Source organism: Leptidea sinapis, chromosome Z (genome assembly GCF_905404315.1).
Source record: "Leptidea sinapis chromosome Z, ilLepSina1.1, whole genome shotgun sequence".
Classification (NCBI taxonomy): domain Eukaryota; kingdom Metazoa; phylum Arthropoda; class Insecta; order Lepidoptera; family Pieridae; genus Leptidea; species Leptidea sinapis.
In genome coordinates, this window is record NC_066312.1 from 10772654 (window position 1) to 10796246 (window position 23593).

A 23593-nucleotide genomic window follows, 5' to 3' on the forward strand; every position below is an offset into this window, starting at 1 on the left:
TCACCTGTTTTTAAATGATCACCGCCGCCCACATTCTGATGCAACGTCAGAGGAATGAGGAGTTTACCCTGTCTTTTGGGAAGGTGTTCCCATGGAGTATCGTCCTGAAAACACCTTCCCGGAAAGCTCATTCCAAAAGATATTTAAAGGTGTCAGGAAGGTCCATTAAAGCCGCACTGAAGAGGAACGCCACACATCTAAATGAAGAGGACAATGATGACGATATATTTGAATAGTTTTACATGATTTTTAGTTTCTTTTTCGGATTTAACCAACGTTTTTTGGGGATCACAATCTGAGAGGCAAAATGGCATTTTAGCGTATTTCTTTGACTACCCTAATTGCACAGACATTTCTGGCACGGTTAAATTTGCGAACCATTGTCCTATTGATGCTCAAAACGAGCTCAGTTTCAAAGCCTACAAAATCTGTCTCCTAAACGATTTATCACAATGAAATAATTTAATTGTTGTGGTGTCGCATTAAGCGTAAGGTCACCAGCTAAACATCAAAGATTTCATGTATAAGTATCGCCTTTAGATCTTCAATCACTTGTTCCCAAAGAAAGAAAGCACTGAACTCTAAAACTTATAAATTATCAATTTTTAGTCGGTAGTTCAATGACGTTCTATACACATGGATACATCATTGAACGGCTAAGGTCTGCTTAAAGGCAATTTAAGGCACACTTTTCTCCTTAACAACTAAGGTTATGTGTCAACTGTCACTGTCCGAATCGGACCTAAACTGAATCAATGGTTTGCATTGCTGCATATTGACCAAGAATATTTCAAACAACTGGAGCAAATGGGGCAATGTATAGGTATATCATACGAAGCTTAATATGGTGTAATTTTTGGCATGTTCCATATTTCGACTTTGTTTTTATATGACGAGCATTATGTATATGTATAGAAGTAGTCTATGAGTGTGTTACCAGTACTTTTATTATATTAAAAACTACTTATATTATTTCCTTAATAAACCTTAGTAAACTAGATTTTGACAGCATGCATCCATTTGATGACTTCCACAAAATGATAAGCCCAGAATAAAACAATGTGTTATATGACAAAATATAATATCCAATATTATAAATAATCAATACAAAAATGTAAAAAAATAACAATTTCAAATAGAATGATTCCTATTCGCCATTTATCTAGAAACTAAAGCTACGTGTAATCCTAGGATGCAGAAAATCTACTCAAAAAATATTTTAAACAACTTCTCTAATGAAAGAAAAATACTTAAAATTAGACATACCAAGACACATTAAGTACAGTGTACGAGACATTAAAATATTTTAAAGTATACATCCGGATTTTCTTCCTGAGGATAAAGAAACAAAAATATAGGATTGAAACGGCCTCTCTTTTACCCCAATACAAGATAAAAGGAAGCAAATTTGCAACAATTAAATATAAGATCCATGTATTTTTTGGATAATTTAAATACAAATATTTATATCAAACACTGACGATTCTTTCTTTACAGCACAACTACGACTATGTAAAACAAGATAGATTGAGACAAATCAGGACAAATGGAAAAACATGGCATGTGTGTGCAACGAATTAAACAAGTATATATTATCGAAAAGAATTAATAATGCCCTCTATAGCGCTATAGGTTCCTGTAGTGAGCCCGATGAGACCAACGATAAATATGAAGATATCCTTTGCGAAGATAAATTTACGAGCCAAGCGTTCCGGTCGTGCAAACTCCATACATGCCTCCATTATCGCTGGAAAACAGAATCCCAGTGCAGAAAGACAAAGCGCTCCAAATAGCGAGATAAATAGTCCTAATCGCGGTATAGAAACAGCCAGCACAACTGAAAAAAACATAATGGAATTATTAAGAAATGGAAATTATTAGAAAATTCATTGAATCAGGCGTTATTTTGCGGAAATCCATAATTATCCAGTTATTATCCAAAAAAAATGGATTACAACTTATTGTCAATAGGCAGGGAGCGTAAATTTCACGCCCGTTTCGTCATTATGACTTATTAATATAAATCGTCATGCAAGACTTGAAAATGCGTTAGTTTTTCAATAAGGTACAAGCAGGTTAGTACATAACCTCAATACACACAACTGTATAAAATAACTTAAATTTACTTACAAGTAAAGAGACACAGAATAATACGTAGTAAGTACTCGCATAGTCTAAGCTTGGTGACCGATCTACGCTCCAGGGCTGGCCCCAAGTAGTTTCTCCAGATAATGTCAACTGGCACGTAACAGTTTAGCGCGTAGCTGATGAAGATTGATATAGTGTATAGAATTACTGCTGCAGAGGCCAATCTGGAATGATTCCATATTCAATTAGCAAACAGAAAACTGTTCGACGGTAAATATAGAATTGAACTGGTAACACCGAATAATGATGTTCATTCCAAATTTTGTTATAAAGATATGGTTTCAAAAATGCATCTAGTACGCTCAATGTATCATCGATGTAAAATAGCCGAAGATTAAAGGTAAAATTTTGATATTGATTCGGTTTAGAATAACGCTTGTTTCACGGCACACAGAAATAATTGATTTAGAAACTCGTAAGGAAGATGGTAAACATACAAGTCAACTCACGAGCTTCCAAGAGATTGTGATGATGCATTGCCAGCATTTGTGATAAGGGGATGTTGTTATCTTGAATTCATATTGATTTATAGTTATAACAAAGTAGCTGCACGAGGCAGAACGTTTCTTAGAAATTCTTTAATTGTGGATATACACATATCATTCGTGAAAGGTCAAGAAATTTCTTATCGTTGCTAGTTCTACAATTTATTTCCATATTATAAGATCGAATTTCGATAAATTATGTTTTATCAATAACATGTTGATATATAAGCTTATTCGAACAAAGTTATAAAAAACAAAGTGGGAAATGCCACATTATACATTTAATGCATTGCTTAATATCGGACTAAAATACGCCAACCAGCTATTCGGTTTTAGTAGAGGTGACTCATGGATTTTATTTGAGCATTTCTTTTCAATGTTTTTTTATGGTCTTCGAAATTACTTTCCCGCAAGGTCTTTGTTTATACATAATTTCGTCGTTGGTGGTCATCATGGCAATTACAATCAAATCGTTTAAATTGAAACTCTAAAATCCTGGAACTGTGGAAAATTGTGTAAAATCATAATCTAGTCTCAGGCTGTCCGATCATTTAGATATTCAGCAGTGGAGTAATAGGATTAACGACAGATTAAGCCATTTTTTTTATAAAACATTTAAATTTATTTATAGATAATTCCCGAACAGCGGCTGGGACCTTATTATAGAAGTGTATACATTTACCCTTAAAGCTATTATGTATCTTATGAAGCCTACTAGAATTAGTTACAAGCAATCCCTTATTTCTAGTGTTATAATAATGACAATCACTATTAAGAGCAAAGAGGTAACGATTGTGTTGTGAACGTATATTAAATTTTCATAAATGTAGATACTGACAATGAACAGTCATAATATTTATTTCTTTAAATTTTTCTTTGAGAGACTGTCTATAACCAAGCTGATATATAGCAGGAACAGCTCTCTTTTGCAGAGCAAACACTATATCAATGTCAGCAGCATGACCCCATAGTAAATTAATACCGTACGTCATGATGCAGTGAAAATAACTGAAGTACACTAATCTAGCGGTCGCAACATTCGTGTACTCTCTAATCTTTCTAACGGCATATGCCGCAGAGCTGAGTCTATCTGCTAGATGAGCAATATGTGGACCCCACTGAAGCTTTTTATCTAACGTGATAAGACCGTAGTGTCCACAAATTCCAATTTCTGGTCATTTCTCTATTATGACTTACCCATTATTCTTAGGTAGATCAAGTGTTATAGCATCACTGCACTCAGACACACAAAACATATATCCCAATATACCAACACTCAAGAAAAACAGTACGATTATAATCATGCCAACGTCCAGGACCCCACAAGTAACCCAAAACTGTTTGGGCGTTTTCATATTGGTCGATATCGCAACCACCTGCAAAGAAAAATATTATCTTTCCTATAATATGCGCTTCTTTCTGCTTCAGAGATCACTGAGAAGAAAGAACAAATATAGATAAAACAATGAGAAGCGATGTTATTAAAACGCATAAGTAGAGATTAAGCATCTCCTTTGGTAATAATCCTAAGGTACTTCCCTAGCATCAATTCGGATCAATCCTGATCCTTAGGAAGCCCTAGATCTGTTTGTGGATCGCCTAGATAAACTAACAGTACCCCGTGCTGATGCATGTATATCACTGCACTTGCATTAATAAGTAAATCTTTGTCCAGTCTATTTTTAAAGTAGGGTGAAGTTTGTAATAGTTTATTCCTCGCCACCACCACCCGATTAGCCAGGAAGTGACGTCTGGGATTGCTTGTACGGAAGGTGCGTGAAAGTTTTAACCAATTTCCCCTGAAATGCCTGGTCTGGTAAGTGGTGCAAGGCGTTTCATAATATACTCTTTGTTTACTTTGACTAATCAGTGTAATAATTTTGTCTGAATATTTCAATCCTGGCCTTCTGTTTGGTGTTTTAAATATAAAACATTTGTAAAAGTTAAGAAAATATGCTGGAACATACCAATACCATGTATTTAAATTAATTGTTTTAATTAGTTTCTAGTTGAGCTTATGTGCAAAATATTCACCAGTTCCATTCTTCAAGAGCACTAAAACGATTTACTTAAAACTGCAGTACATATTCATCATCAGTCTTCTCTACATATGACCAAACTACTTAATTTTTAGTCTTTAAATGAGTAGTATAAAAAGCGTTACTCACCACACCAACAGAAGTAAGTGCAAATACTATAGTTCCAAAAAATAATGGGAAGTTTGGCAATGTACCCCAGTAGTCTAGAGGTTGGTTAGATTTCTTGCCACTGAGGAGGAAGTAAGCTATAAAGATAATGCTTAGCGCAGCCATTATGTTGGCGACTCCAGAGAGTGGGGCTAACAGCTTGAGGTTTGGTATCATGTTGAGCATTATAAGCGGTAGCAGAATCATAAGCATATAAATCTCAACCGTGTAGTTTACATACGCGTCGCACAGCTGCAACCACAAAAACAATAATAATATATTTTTTAATAAGTGATATAACAATGAGATCGCTAATAAATAAAGCCACCCGGCACTCAACCAACACAATCTCGTCGTTCGGTGTCCACGCTTTATCGATAACTTGTCCACGGGTGGACGCCGCTTTCCCACTAGAGAGCATTACGTGTTAAAGAGTGGACACCATATGGCACTAGGTCTATACGTTTCACTGCATACCAATTTAAGATTTACGTACATCAATATCATTTGATTAAAAACTTCATCCAAAAGTTTTTATAGCTAGCTTTTACTCTATTCTATTCAAAATATAAACCTCTTCTGAACCTATTTTTGGTACACATCCTGAAATAATTTAATTTACCTTCTTGAGGTTGTCTCCAATGAAGACGATATAAACACAGCAGACGCCGAGTTGGTAGACGATGACAAACACGTCTACGGCTATTGCACCGGGATTGCTCACCCAGTGCATCCAGCTGGGACCGCGACCAATCGAAACCTTTACTGCCTCCGGATACGTTAGTAATGGGACCCTTTTTAACTTGCAGGTGTTGTACAGGGTCACCACCTATACAATTTTTGTAAGTTCATAAATTCATTGTCAAGAGAGCCGTATATTGGAACATAATAATTCATAACGCAAGATCCATTATGTAATGAAACAAAATGCCTTTATAGTAATGCTTTCATAATTTAATAAATTCGAAACGATTATTTAGGTATTTTAATTTATCAATAGTAGATCGTGGGTTTAAGATGGCGTTTTCTGAAAACGTCCTATTTTTGTGAATATCCTCAGTAAACGAATTTAAGAACTAACTTGGCGCATAGTTGACGTAACATGTTAAGATGTCAGATTGATAAATAATACTTACAATATACAAACACCTCTAGCGGAGATACAGCAAGATAGAAAACGAAAGTGAAGCTATTATTGCTGTAACCGTTTTTGATTGGCAAGTCGTAAAAAGTCAGCCACGCTTGACGTTAAAAAGAACGCACACATTGCCCAATCAAAATTGGTCCCGCATTATGGGATTGTCAGGTCGTCTATACGCTATTATATTCTAAGGTTAAAGATGAAGCAAATTAAATAATATTTGACTTTATGTTGAAAGAAATCGACAATAGCCGCCTATAAATCAAAAAGCTAATAAACGCAAGTCTGCAAGTGTGCGCAAAAAAATTCAAGAAAAAAGTACGGTTGAAATATCAAAAACAAAGTGTATAACAATAACTATATTGTACTATTTCAACCACTATAACTATACTCATAACTAGGACTATATATAAAACTATACATCTTATTCAAATAGTAAAATGCAAACTTTGCTATAATAATTATAAAGGCGTTTAAATCCTTTTGTTTTACACTACAACCTCTTGTGTTATGAGCTATTTTTATCCACATAAATCCCTTGATTCTAGGTCAAAGGAAGCATGTATTTATAATATTAATTGTTTTTTAGTATTCAATTGAAAAATCATACGACAAGGTATAGGTACGCCCAAACAAACACAGTATAATATATCAACAATTACATTCATATGGTAAGTGATGTCTGAGTAATAGGCGAAAATGACATGCAATTTAACTGAGCCAAAAAAGAAAATTAGAACTATATATATGTCTATCTATGAATATAATCTAAATATAAATCAAAAAAATAGATCAAGGTAATCCTACCCTTGAAAGAACCGCTTTAAATATCTTTTTTTAATTGTGTTAATTGCGATCAAATAATATGTCAACTTCATCATTATATTATTATTTTGTTATATTTCCTATTCAAGGGATAGTAATAATAATCTAAATAAGACTACTTAAAAAAAAATCATAAATTAATAAAATTTTCATAGATATTTTATACAGCTAAACAAACGATGAAAATAGGCCAGGTTTATTATTAGTGTGCGTGACTGTGTTGCCGTTATAGTCCTACAACTTCGTGCGCGACTGTCTAGAGATGTCAGCGGGTAGCGGGTGGTGTTGTGGTGAAGGGCAATGCGTGAGACAGCCGTAACCCGCTGACATCATTAGTACCCCGTCCCCGCTACCGTCTGTCTCCTCGTGGCACGGCCGCGCACGAATTTGTCGGACATTAATAGCTTACTCTGTTTTTGTAGTGTTCCATAATTATACAACTTACAAGAATGCGTAGGCAATGGGTTACGAGCATTCCGACGAGGATGGTGCACACGGTGCCGGTGATGAGACCTGCCTTGGCGAAGGCTTGCGGCATAGCAAGGATACCAGTACCGATGCCAACTCGCAGCAAGTGAAACAAAGTCTCCAGATTTCTGGCGAGGTAATCAGGTATTTATATCTGCCATTGGCATTACCACGTCTTGAACGACGGTGACCCCTTACAGCTAGTTGGTTGGAGGGCTACGTACTCAGCTCCCGAGGTCGAATTTCGGTAGGTGCAAAACATTTACACTACGTCTTGAATTATTATATATAATGATAAAGTATATCGTAATAAATATATGTTTTCTTGCATCCTGAGTACAGGTTGTCTACTTTGGGGCAATATGTTTGTGTTAAATTGTGTCAATATTATTATATTAGTGAGATCTCGTTTTGGAGTATTCATCCACATGTTTTTTTATTGAAGAGAGAACGAAGGTATGTACGTGTCACCTGATGTTAAGTGATCACGTCTGCTCAACTTTTTTTGTATTTCAGATTCAGGTATGTCTCAAGTTAACTAGCCCAATCTGAGATTGCCAGAAAAAGCAGCACTGTGTTGTTGTGCGCAGAACTTATCACCTACCATCGCGTGGCCTCACACGCAAGCTATGCTCACCATTATTTCAAAAAAAAAAACATGACATTTAGGTATTCATGGGTGATGACCAACCATTAGTAAAATACACCAGTTTCTATTCATGATCTAGTACTATTACACTGAAGTCGGATAGCTTACAACTAATTGAAATCAAATCAAATCTAATCAAAGTCACTTTATTCGTGTATATCACGAAAATGACACTTATGAATGTCAAAAAAATATTGTTCTTATTGAATTTACCGCCACTTCGTAAAGGGTTAAGCTAATGAGAAGTGCTAATGCTAAGTGTCATGAAACTTGCCACTCTTTTAAATAAACATTTATATTTTTATCGTTTTACAAATCATTTAAATTACAATTTAACTAAAGAGATATAATTAAAATACTCAAACGCCAGATAGTCAATGCCTTACGTGAGTAAGTCAAAAAAGTAAATGTAAAATCTTACAAAACAAAGGTTATTGAGTACAGCAGTTGCATCATCCACACACACCGTAAATAAATGAAGGTATTTTGTGAGCATTTCATTAGTGATTAATATAAATATAAATATAATAACTTTAATTTTAAGAATTAATGTATAAATTGGTATTATTACCAATATTTACCTATTTTGTAGAAAAATTTGCTTTTAAAGTGAAAGTAGAATATACATACATATATCTATTATTTACAAACTATGCACTTAATTAAAAATAAACATAGGAGAAAATATTATCAACTCACGTCGTTGGGTTAGGCAGTTGACGATGATCAGCTGGTTCATAGTCGTTTCCTTCATCACTAAAACATTAATGTTCAATCTATTAGTATATTTTACATTTGTATTTTATAATATAAGCTAGCTGACCCCGAACACGTTGTTCTGTCAATAGCAAAAAAAAAATATGTAAGAATCCTCTAAACTATATCGATATTCGTTAGATTGATAATTTTAATATTGCAGTGAATGAATTCAAAAACCATTGTTTATCAAAAGTCGTTCACCTATAGAATGTTATATTATGACTGAGAAACTTGTGCTGATTTAAAAAAAGAGCGTTTCTAAGACTTAAATTGCAACAACTTAAAAAAAGATAAACTTGACTGTTGAACGGAGTAAGGCGTTACGTTGTTGCTTGTTTAACAATGAAGTTCAGCGTGTACGAAGGTTGGGCGAGCGACAAGTACAATATGCTTATATTTTGCATTCGAACCATAAAACATATATCAAAATAAATAAATAGATTTTGAGAAGTAGATTACCTCAAAAATAAGAAAAATAATTCTACTTTAAAAGTTCAGAAAACATCGGACAATTGGCAGAGCTGATGTATAATAGACTTGCCAAAGGCCAGTGGGAGGCTCTTTTGCATAGGATGCCGGCTAGATTATGGGTAACACAAATGAGACTTAACATCTTATGTTTCAAGGTGACGAGCGCAGTTGTAGTGTCGCACAGAATTTTTGGGTCTTTCAAGAATCCTGAGCGGCACTGAATTGTAATGGGCACGATGTATTAATTACCGTCACCTGAACGTCCGGCTCGTATTTCCTTATTTACATAAATAAAATAGAGAATAAGAAAAACAGGAATTTATGGGATTGAAGGAAGCTATTGCTAAACAAAACACTGGACAAGACTAAGGTCCATATTCCTCCAAGTCTTTTCAAAACGTAATACTTGACCAAGTGTAATTTACTAAAGATTATATCCTTAACGCTTTCTGGTATACGTGCTGGGACAAGATTAGCAGGGAACATACACATTAACATAAATGTGAGATTTTTCTTGCGAAATTTTAGCCTAACCCTAAAACACTAAAGTTGCTTGTAAGGCATAGTAGAAGCACTTTGCAGGGTTACAAGTAAAAAAAAACCATCGAGGGTGATGTTGGCTGTCGCCATCCTCTACGGCCTATCTGCCTATCAGAGTTGGGGTGGATTTACTAATATTATAATCTTCATAAAAACATCGATCTAAAGTAGAGAATAAAAGAGCTCAAAGTATTTGGTTCAACTCACGTAGCCTATCCTAATAAAAATATTCTAATTTGTTGCCGTTTCTTCAAGTGCTACTGCCGTGGGGATTACGTGTGTGTATGTTAAGAGAGATTATGAAACATATTTAACAAAATTGTCGGGTAGGACTTAGTATCCCGTAGCACGAATGAGGAGATAAATTTTTTTTTTTTTATGGAATAGGAGGACAAACGAGCGTACGGGTCACCTGGTGTTAAGTGATCACCGCCGCCCACATTCTCTTGCAACACCAGAGGAATCACAAGAGCGTTGCCGGCCTTTAAGGAAGGTGTACGCGCTTTTTTTGAAGGTATCCATGTCGTATCGTCCCGGAAACACCGCACAAGGAAGCTCATTCCACAGCTTTGTAGTACGAGGGAGAAAGCTCCTTGAAAACCGCACTGTGGGGGATCGCCACACATCCAGATGGTGGGGATGATATCCTAACTTGTGGCGTGTCGTGCGAAGGTGGAATTCGGCGGCAGGAATCAGGTTAATCAGCTCTTCGGAACACTCCCCGTGATAAATGCGGTCGAAGACATACTATGAAGCACGTCTCTACGCAACGCCAAGAGATCCAGCCGTTCACAGAGTACTGAGTCCCCGACAATTCGAGCTGCTCTACGTTGCACGCGGTCAAATGGATCGAGCTTTATTGTATATATTGTAGTTGATAGAGCTTTAGTCCATGATTATAATGATGAAACTCTTATTTTATATATCTGGAAACGAATTCTAGGCGTTTCCCTTATTTTCCTCACCATAAAAATGTCCCAACCCTTAAAAGTGTCATAATTTGAGTTTAGGTTATAATGCTTTTTTCTCAGGAACGGTGCATTACTTTATAATTATAGTGGTACCATTATAATCGTGAACTAAAGCTCTATCAATTACAATATTTTTATGTCATAATTCGGGCTACGGGATACAATGTTTTAACAAAATTTTCTTTTCCTTTAATATATGCCTTGGAATATAAATATAAAGAAGTAGTTCTTACTATCGGACAGATCTCTCCGAGCCAGGCTCTGAACGAAAGACACGCTTTCCTCCTTGCAGTGACGAACGCCTAACGTCACCCATTCTCTATTTTTTGTTTCAAATGCACTTTGATTATATAATTATTTTGTATACAATAAAAAGAATGCTTAATTTTGAGATTGTTTCACTGCATTTTAAATTTAGATAAATCTATAGCAAAATACTCTCTTGACCGGTAAATGTTGTAAAGAAATGTGTCAAAGTTTGGTGTCAAATGAGATAGATAAAAACTTTTTTTTTTTTTTTTTATGGAATAGGAGGACAAACGAGCGTACGGGTCACCTGGTCTTAAGTGATCACCGCCGCCCACACTCTCCTGCAACACCAGAGGAATCACAAGAGCGTTGCCGGCCTTTAAGGAAGGTGTACACGCTTTTCTTGAAGGTACCCATGTCGTATCGTCCCGGAAACACCGCACAAGGAAGCTCATTCCACAGCTTCGTGGTAAGAGGAAGAAAGCTCCAGCTCTTCGGAACACTCCCCGTGATAAATGCGGTAGAAGACACATAATGAAGCGACGTCTCTACGCAACGCCAAGTGATCCAGCCGTTCACAGAGTACTGGGTCCCCGACAATTCGAGCTGCTCTGCGTTGCACGCGGTCAAATGAATCGAGCTGATACTGGGGTGCGCCAGACCAGAGATGACAGCAATACTCCATGTGAGGCCGGACCTGCGCTTTGTAGAGCGCTAGAATGTGGGCCGGCTTGAAGTATTGCCGTGCTCTTTTTATGTCACCCAGTTTCTTTGAAGCCAGTTTGGCTTTGCCCTCCAGATGGCCACGGAATTGGCAATTGCTCGAGATTTCGAGACCCAATATTCCGATACTAGGCGAGGCTTCAAGGGAAGTGTTCTCGATGATTGTAACTAGGATTGTATTTAATATTTTGAGTCGTATTCGATGTATGATACATAAGGCATATACGTAACGAATTACTCTATGGTTCATTAAGGAACTACTTGATAAAAACTTGATATTATGTCCATCTTGCTATTGGCCTTTTGCCTTGTTAGAGCAGAGTGTTGGTGGCATATTGACCTACGACCTATATGGGTTTTGCAATCTAAATCTTGAAAGATTATTTTACAATATGCAAGAGTCACATTACTGTTCCGCCCAAGCCTGGTGAAAAGTGATGTTACTTTATACGCCTAGATGGAGCCCTTTGCTGCTAGACAACCGATGAAAAAAAGGCTAGGTTTATTACTTTAGTATGCGTGACAAGCTATGTCTTTTGTGATAGTGTGCGTGAATTGCACAAAATACAGGTTAATCGTCCACCTCAATTTATTTCAACGTTTTCACAGCTGTCACAGTATATTTACTTATACATGATCTTTTGCCATAATTAATACAGTTAAATATACCTGAAATAGGTTTAATATAAATCAAAATAAATACAACAGTTTTATGGTAAAAAGACAATGATACGCACATAGTTATCAAAGTATCAAAACGAAATGGTCAAACTAAACAATCCCGATATTGTTTATTAACTTCATAAGAGATCAAGAGATGCCATTTAAAAAAATTGCTACTAAAGTTTGATAATTATTATAGGGTTTGCTTATTAGGTAGTCCGGTGCCAACATTCCTAAGCCAGATTCTATAACTTAGCCTAATTTTCCCGATATTTTGAGAAAGTCGAGCCAAACTGCGCGGTGGTATCTTACATCCTAATCCTGTCATACAATAGGTCAAAAGATAATGTAAGTGGGCAAACACGTCCAAAACAAATTTGCGTGAGCGTACATTTTTTTCAATTTGTATTAATATAAATTAATTAAGTGAAAGTAATACATCAACAGAATAAGTCAACCGAGATAAGTATTTCTTTCAAATAAGGCTTTGTTCGGTTTGTAAAACGGTATCAAACGGCGGACAAAGCTCTACTTTATTTACATTATGGTGTATTTTTATTGAAAACAATAATTATGAGAAAAGAAATCTTTAACGGATATACAGTAAGATAGAAAAGGTTATATTGTTACTATGACAAATTTTGATGGACAATTGTAAACAGTCAGCTACGTGTGGTTTACCTCCTTAATTATTTGATTTTGAATTTTATACTACAAGCTAACGTACTCTTTGACAAATATATAATATGTCGAGCATTTCGGACTGTCAGGTCATCTAAACGCTTATAGTATATTTAATAATTCTATGGTTTTAATTACCAAAACAATTTCGCACAACGTCCTATCCGAATACGATCCGTAACTGTGAAAAACTACCAATTTCTTACGATTGACGGAAAGTAATCAGATGACGGAAGCCGGTTCTAGTGCGTAAACAACCATAGAAATTGTTCTACGACTACCTCGGACCGTGTTTTCACGAGAAGGGATCGGATTCGGTTCGGACGTAGTGCGAAATTGTTTTGGTAATTAAAACCATAGAATTTCAATATACTATAAGCGTTTAGATGACCTGACAGCCCGAAATGCTCGACCAATTAGATATTTGTCAAAGAGTGCGTTAGCTTGTCGTATAAAATTCAAAATCAAAGAATTAAGGAGGTAAACCACACGTGGCTGACTGTTTACACTTGTCCATCAAAATTGGTCATAGTAACAACGAAAGCGCTCTAAGCCCACAACAGATAAGTATAAAAAGGATTTCTAAACTATGTATGTCTATGTCAGAATTACAATGACAGAATATTATTACATCTTCTGAAATATGTAACACTGATCGACGTAGAACGTTTATGTCACATACACTAAATGTATGCAACAAATACTTTTATTTCACTTACAATTTTATTAATCTGACAAAGTTCATGTTGAATATTAAAGAAAATATATAAATGTATGACGGTTATAATCATTTTAACAGTAATGTCTTATTAGGGTAAGGGAGGACATTATACAAACATGTTCGTGTACGAGTTTATGGCTGGTATTGTGGATACCATCGCTGGCGACGAGGAGGACTTTGACCCTCATTTACATCGGAAAGTTGACAAACCTACTTCGTGAGTGTATTAATTATCTACGAGTTTAATTTAGTACATAATTACTTACTGTAGAAACAAAAATTATCTTTGCGTAATAATTTCAAGCGATGTTGATCAGTTTTTGAAACAAAAATTGTTGGCAAATCAGAAATTCGCCCTAGATTACTCTTCATTAGAACTAACAACAAATAATAATAAGTATAACTCGTATAAAAAGAACTCCCCCGAACAACACATGTCATAATAAGTAACTCGTAATTCTAGAAATCCGGTAAGTACGACAACATATTAAAGTGCACTTGTAAATTTTATAGGCCCCTAAGGGTGGTAGGCGGTCGACTGCGGCTTCTTAAGCCAACCTGCAAGCACAAGTCTTCTTAGCTTATTCCAAGTTTATACTTTGTGGTCAATGGCTGAGATCAGGACTTCTTGATGGCCAAGCCATTACGCTGGTACCAAGTTCTTAAAAATATTCTTGCACAGCCGGAGCCGTGTGTGGTAGTGCATTATCATGCGTCGGCACCGATTCGTTACCCATATTTGCCAAATACGGCCCGGCATACTCATTGAAAATTGCTTATGAGTTGCGTTACACAGAGAACTTGATGCGATGCGATTAGGTCGTTGACGACTGATGATGAATGATGAGCAAACTGCAGGTGCGCCGTGACAATTGCTACGGCGCGAGAGACAACAGGCCTTAGATTCGCCATTCAGATGCCAATGCGTGTGTCCTCCTGTAAAAACATCGTCTGCACTGTAATTTGCCATTACAAAATTACAAAAAAAGAGAATAGATAATTGCAGCACGTCCAGGCATATGTTCGCCAAGTCAGAGTGCCATTTTTTATCGCCACTAACTCTGCGCGACCTTCATGAAGCCTAGAATGAATAGCCTAGAATGAATGTCTAGCCCGTAAATGTACACTTCCTCCACCTGAGAAGCAGAGTTGAGGGTATCGGTCACCAGGTCGCAAGTAGACACTTCGCCTTCCATCAGAAGTGTATCGAGACTTATATGTGAACAAAACTCTTGACCATTCTTCTTCATCCCACTGTTCAGTTCACGAGCGTATCAAAATCTCGGTACTCGATGCTTTCTCTCGATTTTGGGGCCACTCACTGGTCTTCGGGGTTTCAGGTTTGCTTCAGCAAAACCTATTCCCACTGTACTGTTCCATATGTAGTCTTATGTAGACTTCCACTGCCTTTAGGTGGTTATTTCTCAACACAGTGAAAACAATATTACGGTCTTCTCGGGCACTAGTAAACCTGGGTCTTGGTCATCAAAAGGTCTTCTCAGATGATTTCCAGTGTCTTCGTAACACCTTCTGGACCGTTCGTAAAATCACACCATTCTCACAGTAGGTACACATGCATACTGATGCCTAGTCCCAGTCATGGACGTAACTCATTCTTCAGGTGAAAGAGGCATGATAAATAAAGTCTACGTACTGTTGTCTAACTTAGATCATGCAACAAGACTCATTGATCAAGAAAAAAATTGAAAACAAATATAAAATTGGATGGGAATATTTGTAATTCAAAAATAATCAATTTTTGTAATTGAAGTTTTTTTAGCCATTTCTTAAAGAAGGTTACGAAGGTCACGTTGAAGTTTTAATAGATTCAAAATTAAACCCTTCTACAAGTCCTTTTTATTTCCAAAGTATATCTTGTGCACTTAAAAAGTAATTGCAATTTCAAAAGTGTGATACTTAGTTTTGGAGGCCAGTGTAGAATACCACTACAATTTTTTTCTACATGATATGTTTAAAATTATTTTTCTTTTCTATTGGCCTAGGTAATATTTTTATTTTAATTAAATACTATATATGTTTCATTTACAGTTACTCGGATACTATGATACATTTGCTGAAGGGCAGTATCGGCGCCGGCGTATTAGCAATGCCCAACGCTTTCTCTCGCATGGGAGTGTTTGGTGGTATCGCTGGTATAATTATTGTTGGCATATTTGCTATCGCCAGCATACAGTTACTTGTGAGAATATACTTATTTTGTTTGTATATTAAGTCCTGTTAGTCCAGTAGCTTGACAGAACTGAATGAACAGTTACCCTGAATCAATTTCATTACCGACGAAATGTTACCGAAAGTAGTTTAATTAAAAGTACTGGTGTAGTGTAACATATCAACAACGCTAAATTAAGGGTATGTTCCGATATGCACTGCGACCACTGTATAGTGTGACGTCAATTTAGTATACTGTGAAGCCGTTCCTTTATAGCCAGTTATACTGGTTACTTTATAAAACGGAACGCCACATTTTTTGGCGCAGCATTCAAATGAGTGTATTAACGTTGTCTAATTCATTAAAAAAACTGTTGTTGGAGTAGGTACTGTTAAATTAAAATATTTTAATTAATATTAATTGTAAATTGAATTTGTAATATAATAAAAGTAAGTAGTTTTTCACGATCTTTGCACGGTGACTTCTGAAATTCCTGCGTAACTTTCAGCTCGTATTGAACATTTTTAAGACTGCAATTCTTCCATTGTTTTATTTATTAAACCTAACTAATTACTGAACTTTATAATTTTCGTACTAAATTGTAGGTATTGATTATAAAACGTTAGGTGTCCTCGAGTGGTATTGACTGATCACGTGATCAAAGTACTGCGAGTACCTTACCTCGAAAACGCCAGTGTTCACAGTAGAATATGGCGGCGATTTATGACGTTATATATTTCCCTAGGATACTGCGGTAGTATACTGGAAGTCCATAACGGAACGAATTTTTCTATAGTGATAGCACTGTGCAGTGCTCGTAGTGCATATCGGAACATACCCTAAAACATATCATTTTCGCTAAAAAAAATCCTCAGTATAATAACGGAGTCAGTATTTAACGGAGTACATTGCAAACTATAAAACCAGACTGCAGGCGACCCAGGTTATAAAGATATCAGCGGCCCCAGTCTTCTTGTAGTTTTTTTGATGTAGACGGCCTCAGCATCTACGTTTTTTACTCTGCATATCACGTCGGGGCACCAATTTCGTGTCGGGGAGCTTGTAAATTAAATCACCTACTCGATCTTTACTTTTGTTTATTGCGTTTGCACTCGTGAATATTAACAGAAGTAAGTTTATCTACGTGACTTGTTAGTTATAATTTTTATAATGCAATAAAGCCTAGGACACTCGCGGGTAGAAAGTTAGCGTCCGCCACTCGCGTCCCTTATTGTTAATAGTCAAGTGTGTGGCGTCTATATCTATTTCCCTCTCTCTTATGTAATCAGTTGGCACTCCAAACAATACTGGGTTGCCAACCTAATGTGGATGCAATCGCCACTCCGCTATTGTTTTACAAATTAAGATGAATTTTGCTGAAATTAAATTAATACTGCACACTGGTAGGGTTTTGGAATATTAGGTAGTTTCGTCAATGAAATAAATTTAAGTTTTATTAATACATATCGTATAGAATTGATGTTATAATTATATTTTTTCCGTTATTTGATTAATGTCTCTAAATGTTATTTATTTTTTGGCAGATTGCTACACAATATACACTTTGCAAGAGGCATCGTCGTGGGTATATTGCGTATCCCAGGTCTATGTTCATGGCGCTCCAAGATGGACCAGCGTGGCTGCGATGGGCTTCTTCACCCCTCTACTACTTTGTAGACTTTGTACTCATCATGTGGCAACTTGGTATTTGCTGCATTTACTGCGTTTTTGTCGCTGAAAATGTGAAACAGGTGTTGTAGGAAGCCAATTATATTATTTTACTATAATACTGAAATAGTAAACACAGATCTAATATATAAAATTCTCATGTCGCGGTGTTTGTAGTTAAACTTTGAGTGCATATTGGGTAGGTCTAAGAATCGGACAACATCAATTTTTAATCCCCCTAAATGTTAAGGGTGGTCCACGCCAAATGTTATTTTTTTGACATTTTTTTTAAATTTGATTATGAGTCAGCATAAAATACATATAACTTCAAATTTTCACCCATCTACGATCAACAGTTACTTTTGTATCGCGATTTTAATATCGGCACTACAACGTTTGCTGGGTCAGCTAGTATTAAAATATTTTAATAATTTAAGGAAACTTAAAATTAATTGATTTTCTCTTCGATATTATGGAGATGCTGAGATGAAATTAAAAATTAAGACATTCAAGCTGACAAAAAAATCTTCAAAATATTTAAGGAATATTTACTTTGTAATATCTAGTTACATTGTTTCAAAATCAATAAACAATATTTTATTTTACACTTTTAAATTAATAATGTAGATACCATAATACCATTGGATTTACCATAATATACTAGCTGACCCGACAGACGTTCTTCTGTATATAATAAATAAAATAATGTTTTTGTATGAATTTGACAAAAATATATCATAACATCAAAAATTTATTCGTAAAATATGCACCCTGCTGTCGTAATGAAATTGTTTCACAGCACAACTGTCAAACCGTGCGTCACTAAATTCTCTCATTGAAATTATGTATGGACACATCAAAGGAAAAACAAAATTGTGGTTTTTCTTTAATTTATCAGCATTTTCCTATTTAATCACCTTTTAAACCTTCCCTGGACTTCCACAAATAATTCAAGACCAAAATTAGCCAAATCGGTCCAGCCGTTCTCGAGTTTTAGCGAGACTAACTAACAGTAATTCATTTTTATATATAGATATAGTGTTATACTAAGTACATTATGTTACTAGTCAGTACAAATGACTTGTTGCGAATACTGACATATTTTTTGCTTACATAACTATATTCAACTTCAAACTTTCCATTAACAGGATCATCGCTTGTTGTGGCTTCCATGTGAACAATTTTGACGCTTGCAAGCTAGGATGACCGATAGTTCTGAAGTCAAATATTCTTTAATTCATAATTATGATGGCGGCTTCAACCGACTTCGTTTGAACTATAGTGAGGGATGCGATCTTAACAAATAAAAATCTGTTCAAATACAATTAGCAGAGCTTAATTAGACTGGGGCAATCTGTAGAGGATGGCAGAGCTTTGTAGACTAGATATATAAATAATAGAAGTAGAGCAAGAATGCGCTGGGATCTGATATTCCAGAAGTTAGCAGAAAGCGAAATGAATGAAAATTTTTAGAAGTAACTAGTCACGTACTATTTGACACAGTTTTGCAACACCGAAGCAAGTATTATTGTCATCTTGAACAGATTGTAATTAAACGTTATTGCAGTATAACTGGAACAATTCGTTCCCAATATTCCCAAAATACGTAACTATCGTTGACTTTTCAGTCCCAATAAACTTAACCGTACACGCTGTCTATCAATGGGACGACGTATAGCTTACCAGCGATAGAAGTTTCGATGGAAATTGCAATTCACGCGGCGCAATATAAGGCGATAAGAATGTCTTATCAGTTATATTGGGACAGCTTCAGATTATTGACAGCTAATTACTGACAGTAGAAGTTAGTAATTTATCTCTATCTGTAGATAGTATATTTGGAACGGCCGTTATTGTTAAAACAAACTTTTGCTCCCCATTGCATTTGGTACGAGATGTGAAACAATAATATGGAACTTCTCTTTTTTAATCACAGGTATTCGACTATTATAATCAAGAGGTATCACTCAGAATCCATTTATGCTACCTTTTAATACCACTCACGATATTGGGTCTAGTGAAAGACCTGAAATTGATGACACCACTATCAACGTTAGCCAACGCTGTCACTATTCTAGGATTCTTGCTAGTGTTGTTCTACCTTGTTGAAGATGATGTGGTATTGGACAATGAGAAGATGAACCTAAAGTCGTTGGGAGATGTGCCAGTATTCTTAGGAATTGCATTATTTGCCCTCGAAGCCGTCGGTGTAGTTAGTAAATATTGTTTGATTATTTCTTGTTTTACCCGACGCCACTGAAACAATGTATTTAATATATTTTTCGGCTTGACAGGTATTAGCTTTGGAATATAATATGGAGCAGCCGAAAAGGTTCGTGGGACTGTGTGGGCTGTTTAATAGAGGAATGGTTATAATATTGTTGCTTTATATAGCGATGGGGGTCTTTGGATACCTCAAGTACGGCGACGACATTAAGGCTTCAATTACCCTTAATTTGCCCCAAGAACAAAAGTTAGACTCTTCTTTTTATTACAAGATTTGGTTTATTTCTATTCTTACCCAATTCAATTTCCCATGATATATAAATTATAAGTTAGAGCTAGTAGTTCCCCGTGAAATACATTTAATAACTTTAATCTATATAATATATGTAAGAGATTTCCTCGTATATAGTTATGAATAAAATTGCATAGTTTGTTTTTTATTTTTCAAATAATATTTTTTAAGGAATGAGATGGAGTAATTTAATGGTAAGTGACCCAATCTTTTGCAACACCAGACGAATCACATGCACTCATGTAACATTGCTCTGGAAATACCACAACGGCGCCTTTTTCTGCCGTGAAACAGTAATGTGTAAGTATTACTGTGTTTCGGTCTGAAGGGCGCCGTAGCTAGTGAAATTACTGGGCAAATGAGACTTAACATCTTATGTGTCAAGGTGACGAGCGCAGCTGTAGTGCCGCTCAGAATTTTTGGGGAATTTAAAGAATCCTGAGCGGCACTGCATTGTATTGGGCAGGAAATATCAATTGCCATCAGCAGAACGTCCTGCTCGTCTCGTCCCTTATTTTCATAAAAGAAAGTACCATTTATAGGAGATAGGTCCTTAAGACTTACTTGCTTTGGAAGAACGCCCCAATCCACAGATGAGTAGAATGGCAATCTGTTTTTTATTTAATTTACTTTTATTGAAGGCTATAAAGTTATTGTATTGTTAATAATTTCATATGTATGGAATGTATATTATTTCAGAAAAGCTCAAGCAGCCAAATTGACATTCGCACTCTCGATATTCCTATCATTTCCTCTACAAAACTTCGTTGCATATTCTATACTTTGGCGAAAAGTCAAGAAGAAATTTCGGGAGACAAACTCATCAAGACTAATAATTCTGGACTATATCTTAAGAATTCTGTTGGTTATTATACCGTGTAAGAACTACAATTATAATTCATGATAAATGCTTAAAAAGTATTCGTATTAAGTATCAAAGAAAACGCATCATAGTGAATTGACGACCCCTATAGCCCAGTGGTTAGTAACCCTGCCTACAGAGCTAGAGGTCACGGGTTCGAATCCCGATAGGAGCATTCATTTCTATGACGAATATGACTGTTTGTTTCCGAGTCATGGATGTTTATATTACGTATGTTTCAGTAAGTATATTGTATTAAATATATCGTTGATTTGTACCCATAGTACAGACTATGCCTTGTTTGGGACAAGATAATTTGTGTAAGAGTGTGTCAATAATATTATTATTATAATTAAATCTGCACATTTCTGACACTGGGAAAAATCTTCCACTGGCTACTGCAGGCCAGACCATAGAGCACCGTAAGTCCCTGATCATCTAATCATCTCATCATCTGAGATGATTAGAAGGATAAAAGAACTTGTAACATTTGTGGCTACAACCTAAGTCATACAATAAAGTTGAGACATACTTAGGATCATAATATGAATTGAATCGAAGCCCATTAGAATTATTACCTTCATGAAAAGAAATGTTCTCGGAAATGGGCTTGAAAAAAATTCGACCTATAAACTTAGGCCCATGTTCATCCGCTAATGACTTCCATAAATATGTAAGTCACGCTGTTTCTAGTTCAACTTGGAACTGGATTATCCGCTCATCTCTCGCTACAAATATCTTAACTAAAAAATACTGTTTAAAAGTATTTCTAACACAAATCACAATATCGATTTATACTAATATCATCATACCACAAATTGTTAAATCTCAATAATTGAACACTAAAATGTTATTTTAATTTATTCGACGGACTAATATGTCACCGAGTGGTTTGGCAGCGTAGATGTGACTATATCAATATGCTTGCATGATTTCAGGGTCAGTTGCTGTAATGGTGCCGCAGTTGGGTCCATTTATTGCGTTATTTGGCGCATTCTGCCTATCTTTGCTGTCTATGGTGTTCCCTGGGTTGATGGACGCCTGTGTGTGGTACCCAAACGAGTACGGCTTCTGTCAATACAAACTATTACGGGACGTCATAATCATCCTGGTCGGAATGGCTTGCCTCATCTCTGGCTGCTACACTAGTATCCTAGAGATAATTGAAGAGCTTTAATGATACCATCCTTCATTGGGTGTTTGAAACACATCGAATTTTTGTGAGGCACAGCACACAATGAAAGCGAGCCATTTACCTAAGTAATAATTGTTGAAATTAATACACTTACTAACGAATGAAAGCTTTTTATTAGTATCATGCTAATCAAACTAAAATTGTGGATAATAATTTAATTATATTAAAAAAAAGTGTATTTGAATTTTTGAAGAATTATATAGAAGTTGTACTTAATATAGTTAAATAACCATTTAATTGACTTATAGAGCAAGAAATGAATGTTTTTTTTTATTTTACAACTTTAACGTATTGGAATTTATTTTATTCTTGTCCATTGGTTGTGACTTAGTAGACATATATGTTACAAAAGGCTTATCTCAGCAGAAGTATGGTATACAAATGGTCTAGAGGATCAACTAATGTAAGGGTGTCTAATTTGGCTGTTGGTGTACGCGTGCATAGTAAAAATTCACTCTGATAGTTTTTTCCTAACGCGCCCGAGGAAGTCTAACTTCAAAAATAGAATAATTCCAAATAAATAATGACATGAGAAGATTTCCCACGTTATGCTTTTTTATAATGGGTACACGGACAAGTGGCTAACCTGATCTAAAGTAATGACCGCCCCATCTATTTTGCCCTGTACTTTCTCCGGGGCGTAAAAAGAATAGGGGAGTCCCAGGCCCATGGGTGTCGTAAGAGGCGACTAAGGGCTTTTTAGAAGTGGGAGAGTCACGCTGCCGTCTTATGACGTCAGCACAATCGGGCCAGACTCGTCCGGGTTAATTACCACACTCGCACAGAATACCGGCGTGAAGTAGCGGCCTAGTGCCGCTATGTTTCGCATAGGTTAGTGTCGAGGACCGGAGGCCATCCCTTCCCCCCCCCCCCACACAAATTATGAGAGCGGTCCGTAAAAAGATATTACCCCAGGAGGGTACCAGCTCTACCAGAGCCGGAGAATCCCTCCCCGAGCACTCTCGCTCGGGCCGCCCTTCGTATTCTGGGGTGGGCACTGAACCGCGCATGACCGAGGACAAACGAGGCAGTAACACCACGGCACCCCGCTCCACGCTCAACGTGGACTTTTGCAATATCAGGGGAATTCACTCCAATTTAATCGCCGTCCACCACCACCTTGAGACGGCGCAGCCGGCCTTGTGTTTCCTTACGGAGACGCAGATATCTCGACCTAGCGATACGTCATATTTAACGTACCCCGGGTACAAAATTGAGCACAACTTTTTGCCTCATGCCGGGGTATGTGTGTACGTTAGGGAGGATATCTGCTGTCGCCGTCTCGGCAATTTTGAGGGTAGGGACCTGTCTACTCTCTGGCTCCGCGTAGATTTAGACGACCGCGTCCGTATCTATGCGTGTGTCTACAGGTCCCATAGTGGTAACGCAGAAACCGATCATCTCATGGGCTGCGTTCAAGCTGCAATTGACGTCGTGCTTGCACAGATCCCCTCCGCTGAAATCGTGGTCTTGGGTGATTTCAACGGGCACAATGCCGAA

General features: G+C 36.5%; 2 protein-coding genes across 4 annotated transcripts; one reads left to right on the plus strand and one right to left on the minus strand.

The window, feature by feature from the left end:
- Positions 1–1592: 1592 nt before the first annotated feature.
- Positions 1593–7183, minus strand: LOC126978922 (proton-coupled amino acid transporter-like protein CG1139). The gene is made up of 6 exons (XM_050828048.1): positions 7139–7183; positions 5442–5648; positions 4802–5071; positions 3831–4009; positions 2131–2312; positions 1593–1837 (listed from the first exon to the last, which is right to left on the minus strand). Exons 1-6 carry the CDS (start codon positions 7181–7183, stop codon positions 1593–1595), a joined length of 1128 nt encoding a protein of 375 aa, XP_050684005.1.
- LOC126979053 (proton-coupled amino acid transporter-like protein CG1139) lies at positions 1860–22181 on the plus strand. 3 transcript variants are annotated; one of them, XM_050828235.1, is made up of 9 exons: positions 1860–2075; positions 7243–7389; positions 13773–13897; positions 15730–15880; positions 17395–17601; positions 19455–19730; positions 19813–19991; positions 20736–20914; positions 21837–22181. In XM_050828235.1, exons 2-9 carry the CDS (start codon positions 7246–7248, stop codon positions 22073–22075), a joined length of 1500 nt encoding a protein of 499 aa, XP_050684192.1. In that variant the 5' UTR covers positions 1860–2075; positions 7243–7245; the 3' UTR covers positions 22076–22181. The 3 variants fall into 3 exon arrangements, with proteins under 3 accessions (XP_050684192.1, XP_050684193.1, XP_050684194.1); XM_050828236.1 differs by lacking the exon at positions 1860–2075 and having other exon boundaries at positions 7241–7389; XM_050828237.1 differs by lacking the exons at positions 1860–2075; positions 7243–7389 and adding an exon at positions 13630–13648.
- Positions 22182–23593: the final 1412 nt, after the last annotated feature.